The sequence below is a fragment of the Haemorhous mexicanus genome, chromosome 1, assembly GCF_027477595.1.
Source record: "Haemorhous mexicanus isolate bHaeMex1 chromosome 1, bHaeMex1.pri, whole genome shotgun sequence".
In the NCBI taxonomy this organism is placed as follows: domain Eukaryota; kingdom Metazoa; phylum Chordata; class Aves; order Passeriformes; family Fringillidae; genus Haemorhous; species Haemorhous mexicanus.
The window spans coordinates 34,346,648-34,354,277 of NC_082341.1; the positions used below are offsets into that span (position 1 = coordinate 34,346,648).

The 7,630-nt window shown below is 48.8% G+C and overlaps 1 protein-coding gene across 1 annotated transcript in view; it reads right to left on the minus strand.

Annotated features, from left to right (window-relative positions):
- Nucleotides 1-7,366, minus strand: part of JAZF1 (JAZF zinc finger 1) — a 188,122-nt gene extending 180,756 nt beyond the window's left edge. The window contains exon 1 of the mRNA XM_059845586.1: nt 7,112-7,366. Coding sequence (XP_059701569.1) covers nt 7,112-7,226 — 115 coding nt within the window. The 5' untranslated portion in view covers nt 7,227-7,366. The remainder of the gene's footprint in view (nt 1-7,111) is intronic.
- Nucleotides 7,367-7,630: the final 264 nt, after the last annotated feature.

A 7,630-nucleotide genomic window follows, 5' to 3' on the forward strand; every position in this document is an offset into this window, starting at 1 on the left:
TCTCTCAAAGTGTACAGAGCAGCTATTTTCTTAGATGGTTATCATCCAAATTTTGAGTAACTGGTGCTTACTACAGATAAATAAAAATAATTCTCAGTGAAAAGAGCTTATTAATAAAAAATAATTACAAATAAAGAAAAAAATAGCAGATTCAGGAGCGATACAAAATGCATACTGCAAGCAGCAGGCCTGTACTGCTTCCTTCTTCTGCATTAAAGTATTCTGCAGCTTGACACAAAATATTTCTGATTACTTGTTTACATTTGCAGTATGTTCTAGAAGAGGAAGGAATGGTAGGTAAGACTGTCTCAGATTGAACAGATGTTTCTTCATCTTCTGGCATCACCCCTTCCTCAAATTATTTTTTACTATACTACTATTATTTTTTATACGATTGCATATTCCTCAAGAAATGAAGTGAAAAAAAGAAAATTTGACTGCCAGACACCTGACTATTTTGCAGTTCTCATAAGAACTGGAGATTAGCTATGAAAACATCCTTTCAAAGCCTCAAGTGCAGACATGATAATTGCTATAAATTTCACCACAAAGGTAAATATGTCCTATACAAGTGAAGTGTACTGCCACTGCAACAAGTTACCTGGTGTTCCTTCAGGTTTTCATTTTTCAGCTCTTTTGTAGACCTGCTGGCATACAAGAAGAACAATCCCTGCCAGTCACATGGATACAGCACTGCAATGGGCCTCACCCAAAGCCACTCCAGCAAGGAGAGGAAGAAGGAAAGATCCCTGTCGGTTTCATGTGAGACCTTCAATCTTAAAAATTAAAAATTAGTTTGCAGCACGTTCACAGATGTTTGCTTTCAGTCCTTCCTTCCCAGAAAATATATGACTCAAGCTTTACACCATCAAACACTTGATATCTTATCCCCCATGTACTTGGTAACCTCAGAGCAAGAAAAAAATTCATGTCACAGAAGTACAAAAAAATTATGGTTTAATCTAATTTTAATGACAATTCCAGTTTCCTCCATACAATTAATACATTCTATAATTTGTTATAAGAGTCACATTTACATTTTATCACAATCTATAATTAAACCCAAAGAGCAAAAAAAATGCAAAGTTATCAAAAAACCTGCTCTGCTCAAGATTACATGTGAGGGAAAACAGTGCTGATTAGATATTTTAGTCAAAAAAAGACTTTATTTGATAGAAATGCCTTCCTGAGATAGAAGGGCTTTCCTCACCATACCAACTTGCAAATAACCAACATCCTTGGAAAACAGATCCTTCCACTTTGCTGTGAAATGCATTTTAAACAAAAAACAAAAACTACAGTTGCAGAAGTACTGGGCAGCGAACGAACTTTAGCTAAATGTAGCCATAAATCGCTCTTCATGAACAACAATTAGCACTCCTGCTGAGGCAAATGCACATATTTGTTTGTTTATTTTGCAGGGACACACATTCATGCACATTAATGGCATCTAAGTATGTCTCTGTCCTCGGATTTCTAGATGCTGATAAGAGCACTCCATGTACCTAGCTGCCACACCACCCCTGGTGTAAAAAGCCTGAGGTTAAGATCTACCACCTTTTCAAAACAGCTGGCCTCAACCCCAAATGTTAAATTACACATTGAGCAAATGCTAAGAGAAAGTTACATGCTGGCAGCCACTTATACTATGTTCACACTCTTGTGAAGAGAACACAACCTGCCATACAAACTTAGGCTTTCCAGGCCTTGCATAGATGCTGGTGTGTAGCCCCTCATCCTCATCTTTAGCAACATACAACAGTTGCATCTTCTTATGCTTGTTTCACACAACATGCCATCAGCTCCAATACAGAAGCTGCCACCTCTGTCAGACTGCACTTCATCCTAGTCTGGGCAACACAGCAGTGGGGAGCAAAGCCCACATTTCAGCAACATCAAATAACATTTTAGGATGTGCTCACAGCCAGTGCATCATTCAACACCTGTAACTATCAAGGTCCTCACCACACTGTTATTAGCATACCTGAGAAAATATTGAAAGCAACAACGTAAAGAAAGCAACACGCACTCAGCCAATGGCTTGTCCAACTACCTGAGCTCTTTGCTGAGGCATCTGGCCCCTTGACTGCATAATATTAAGAACTGAAGTCACTGAAGGCAGCAGATGTCAAAGCTACCACCAAACATGGAAATTCATAAGACTCCTTCTCCCTCCATATGACCTGAACTTTCCAGATGGGTAGTATTTTATATCAAGGTTTTGGTCTGTCTTCTGCAATTATTCTTTTATGGAGGAAGTTTTATTTTTCCTGCTAATCCTACCACTTACAAAAGCAGCTACCTCTGCTCCCACAGCAAGAACTGTTCTGTTGCAGGACCCATCCTAGTATTTGGGCATCAGTCAGTCTTGACGAAAAGCTTCCAGTTCCAACAGCAATACTATAAAAATACTCCACTGAAAGCTGTCCAGCACTGGGACTTCTTGCAAAGGCATATGAAATTTTCAGACAGAGCTGATCACCTTTTTTTGTGCAATTACTGTATAAGCAGATGGTCTTCTTTTTATCCCTTCAAATTCTAGTAGTTTCAGTGAAATACAATTATCAAACTCTTACTTATAGGTAAGAGTGTCTTCAGATTTATGTTTTGTATCTCTTTCTATCCACTCTTTCACCTCTTCTAGCCCACCACCACATGTTTGGACACTCATTTCATTTGCATCTATTTCCTCAATGCTTGATGAGCCTCAGGAGAAGCAGGATTGCTCATAACAGCCAAAGAGCTACACAGGTACATACACCATGTCAGCACTTACCATGAACCAAGTGACCACATAGTGCCGCATACAAACACCAACCTCACCTGATTTTAAAGTATTTTACTACAAATACCCCACAAAAATTAAAATTAAAAAATGTTGTCAAGATCTGATGAAGAGATTCAGTTTAAGTATCGGTCCTTCAGCATCAGAGTAAACTTCACCTTAGCAACTAAGGAGCTACCTGACTCCACTCTAAAGAGTGCAGTTCAACTGCAGATAGATTGAGGGAGAAACAAATCGGGGGAAATTCTATGAACAGCTCCAAACTCCCCAAAAGACTAAAGTATATTTTCAGAAACACTCTGGGGAAGCAGTTGTGCTGGTCTGAACATCATAGCTGAAGACACTACGGGACTGCAGAAATACAACAAAGTCTGCCATGTTGTCACAGCTGAGTATGTGGCAGTTCAAAATTGGGGGGTTTGGGGGTCTTTTTGCTCCTCTGTTGACATTACTCAGGGGACTTGAGTCCATTCCATTTGACAGTCTGAATCTGGCTAATTGTAGTAAATTTGGCCTTTTTCTCATGGACTAGAGATGTCAGAAAAGTCAACCATGCTACCTGCAATAGGTCAGAGCAGAGAAAACTGAGAGGCAGGGAGACAGCCTAGCAAGGCAGGCCAAAAGCCCCCCTTCTGAGCACACTTGCAGAGAAGGTAACGACACTTCAGGTTGCTTGGACAACATGCTCGTAGAAGAAGCTGGCATAAAAGCATTTACAGATCAGCAGTTTTAAATCAACATCCATTTCCAGAAAATGTGAACACACTGTTTAGTAGTATTGCTACGGACTGCAGAGCAGTCTCACTGCAGAGCACACCAGTAGGGCCTGGCCTGCCTTATGAATGACCCCAGAGCAGTGCTTTCAAGTGAGCCCAATTCTTCCCAAGTCTTTGATCTATAAATGCAAAACCCAAAAAGAAGCTGATGTGTCGATGCATGCCCAACACCACCTTGGAGTTGAATACTTCATTCAATGGCCACAACTCTCCCAAATACTTTTGATACTTTTTCAAATAACCAGTATCTTCTTACTTGGTCACTAAGATGCAGGTGGAAAAAAAAAACCCCAAACGACATCACTGTACACTGAATTATTTCATTAAAATATGATTATTCATTAGTTTTATAAGCAAAGAAAGCTGCAGAGTTGCTCAGAAATGCCTCCAGAATGCCACATCAATGTTTCACAGAATGACAGAACCGGTAAGGCTGGAAGGGACCACAGTGGGTCATCTTAAGCAGGGTCATCCTAGAGCACATGGCACAGGATTGCATCCAGATGGCTCTTGAGTATCTCCAGTGAGGGAGACTCCACTATCACTCTGGGCAACTTATTCCAGTGAGTAGGCTCCCTCATGATAGAGAAGTACTTCCTCATGTTCAGGTGAGAATTCCTGTGCACCACTTTCTTCCATTGTCTCTTTTCCTACTTTCTTATGTTAAGCTGAGTTTTTTTTTCAAAGGCTGACCAAAAAAAAAAAAAAAATCCCTTGATTAAGTGTTTGCTCCCACTTTTCAGATACACAGTACAGCTCTGAGAAACAATCACACTCCTACCAGCGCTCCACTGATGATGTGAATGACTAACCCATCCCATGAGAGGCGGCAGAGCAGCAGCACTGCAGCAGCCAGACCACCTAGAGCTTGTGCCATACACACCTCCCCACACACAGCTGTTTGCAGCATCAAGTTTGTTATCTGTGCTGAAACACCGTCTGCCCAGCAATCACCCACTTCAGTTTAAACTAATAACACAATATAACTCAATCAAGTTTTCTTTATTCCTGCAGCACATGCTGAATGCCCAAAGCAATCTATTTTTACGTGGCATGTTACTCTTCACTCCATATGCCAAAAAATACAGCCCGTTTTTATAGCAACATATTTCAGTGCACATTTCTAGGCGTGTATGATGGCAAAAGCTAGACACTGTTTGCATTATCTTCCCGAAAAAGTAATTCCAACAGAAGCTCCTATTCATACATTCAGTCGTTTATTTGCCAGTTGCCTTCAGAAAGGTTAATCACCTTGTGGCTGAGCACTTATCTGGTGAGTTTTCATAGATTATCATCCTTTAGGCTGTGGCAGGAGTTCCTCGCACACACAGAACAACAGATTGAGCCTTCACATAAGAACTTTGGTGTCACTGGTTCAACTCTGTCCTGATTTTCCCAGTGTCTCATACAGGTAACATAACATTGCAACATCTTGTATTCACAGGCAGGTGAAGTTCAACCTGCTGTCACGCAGAGGTGCAACATTCAAAATGAAGCACGAGCAACCTTATGTCATACCCCAGCAGTTTGTACTCAAATCAGCTGCCTCTGTGACACCATGTGCAGAGCCTTAGACGTGCGTCCTGGAAGCCTTGGCAGATGAAACACTCCATTAATGTGGGAGTGCTCAATCGATAATGCTCTAACTTTGAGAAAAGGTAAAATTAATGAATACTGGCTATAACATTAAATATATAATTATTTAAAATTACAGTATTTCAACATAAAGTTCCTTTCTGTGCAAAGAAGTCTCAGAACTGCTGGTCAGGACTCAGACAGAAATGCACAGACCACGTGGGCAGGGGTGTATCTTCTCTGACACCCTGTGGACTGTGGCACCTAAAGGCTGATAATATACACAAGGGACGCATAAGATGACTTACTTTCATTTTAGGGAACTATTTCCTGTAAGCTTTTCTGGTGTTATGTGATGCACGGTATAGGAAAAGCTAGGAATCTGAGATTAAAAAAACCCAACAATATCACAATGGTATACCGGCACCATGTGAAGTCATAAATTACACAGTTTTGCGGTATGTGGTTTTGTTACCTCATACTAGGCATCGTGATAATTATGAGAACCACACCTTTCATCTTGCTGACCTACAACGCTACATTAACGTAACGTTACACTTGCAATTTAAGCTTCAGTGATTTTTTTCAGGTATTCAGGCAGGCTTATTAAAACTTCAATTAACTGAAATGCACGCTAGCTTCATCGTTTTGTAGAAGCACTATTTCTTCATACTTCTAGCGAAACAGTTCCTAGGTACTTAAAACTTCTGTATTTTTTCTCCTAGTTTTAAAACTTAGTCTGCATCAAAGAAGTACCTTGTGTTTTGATAGTTTAAGCGCTGTATTTTACTAACAAAAAGTCGGGACGATGCGGATGGGAAGCAAGCAGCGCAGCAGCCAAGGCAGCACACCTGCCGCGGCGGGAAGGTGCGGGGAGGCGGCAGTGCCGCGCCCGGCTGCGGACGAGACGCTTTTGCCGGCGGACCCTGCGCTCCAGCACGCCTGAGGCCCGGCCGGGCGCGGGCAGGCCGGTTCCGCCGGAGCAGGGAGAGGGAAAGTTGGCGCCCGCGGCCGGCCCGGAGCCGCGCCGCCCCCTCCTCCCCTGGGCGCCGCCCGCGCCGCCGAGGGGCGGCCCCGGCGCCCTGCGCACGCTCCCGCCCGCCGCCCATGAGGCGCCCGCGCCGGGAAGGCACTGACGAGTCATCGCCCCGCCGCGTCCCCGCCCCCGCGGCCCTGGCGGGACGGGCGGCGGAGGGGAGCGCGGGGCGGCGGCTGCGGGGGGAGCTCGCAGGTGATGCTCCGGTGCGGCCGGGCCTGGGCTCGGCGGCTCGGGCCGGCGGGTCCCACCCGGCGCGGCCGCCTTCTTCTCCTGCCCGCCCGGCCCTGGGGGCTGTGCCGGCCCCGCCGCCGGGCGCTCCCTCCACGCCCACCGCGCCGCCGGCCCTGGGCTCCTGCACGCCGGTGCCTCCGCCGAGAGGCTCCTCCCGCGCTGCGGCGGCCGGAGCGCGACCCGTGCTCGCCGCCACACCTAGCAACAGCGCTGACAGGACGCAGTGGCGGCGGCGGGAGGAGGAGGAGGAGGAGGAGGAGGAAGCGGAATGGCTGCCGCGGCGGCGGCTCCCTCCCTCCCCGGAGCCCTGACAGCCAGCGCCGGGGCGGAAGCAGCAGGCGGCGTGCTGTGCCCGTCCTCCTCCCTCCTCCTTCACCGCCGCCTCCTCCTTCGGGCTCCTGCGCTCCCTCCTGCCAATGCAAACTAACTCCCCCTCGCCAGGGCCGGCGGGCTGCACGCCTCCCCCGCACCCACCCATGCCGCCGCGCCGCACGCCGCCGCCTCCCCGAAGAGCGCTCCACGTCGCCCGCAGGACCCGCTCCTGCCACTCCACGCCCGCCGACCCTCCTCCCCCGGCGGCCGCCGCGCCCCGGCTCCCGCTGCACCTTGTGCCCCCCACCCCGCCCCGCGCCGCCGCCGCACACGCGGCCCCCGCGCACCCCGCCCGCCCTGCCCTGCCCCAGCCGCGGCCCCGCGGGCACTCACCGATGTGGTTGTCCTCGATGTGCTCGATGAGCTCTGCCAGGGTTGGGAAGTGGAGCCCGCAGCCCCCGAACCTGCAGGCGTTGGAGAAGAAGGAGGCGGCGGCGATGCCTGTCATGGTGTTACATCGAGATCCCCCTGCGGTGCCTGCTCTGCCAGGGCCGGCGGCGGCAGGGCGGGGAGAGGCGGGGGCAGGGGGGGAACGGGACGGAGAGAGAGAGATGGGGAGCGAGAGAGAGGGTGGGGGTGGGGAGGAGGAGGAGGTGGCGGTGGCGGCGGCGGCAGCGGCAGCGGCAGCAGCAGCGTCGGGAGCGGCGGAGGGGAGGGACGGGCTGGGTGGGGGGAGATGAGGCAGCCGCAGCTGGGAGGAGGGACCAGCGCGGCTCTGTAACAGCTGTGCTGCCCCGGCGGCGGCCGCCGGCGGCGGGAGGAGCAGGGCACCCGCGCCGCCCTCCGCCGCCGGGGGACACCGCGCCGCCTCGTCCGGCCCCGCGCGGGGCTGGGGGGAGCGGGGAGAACTTT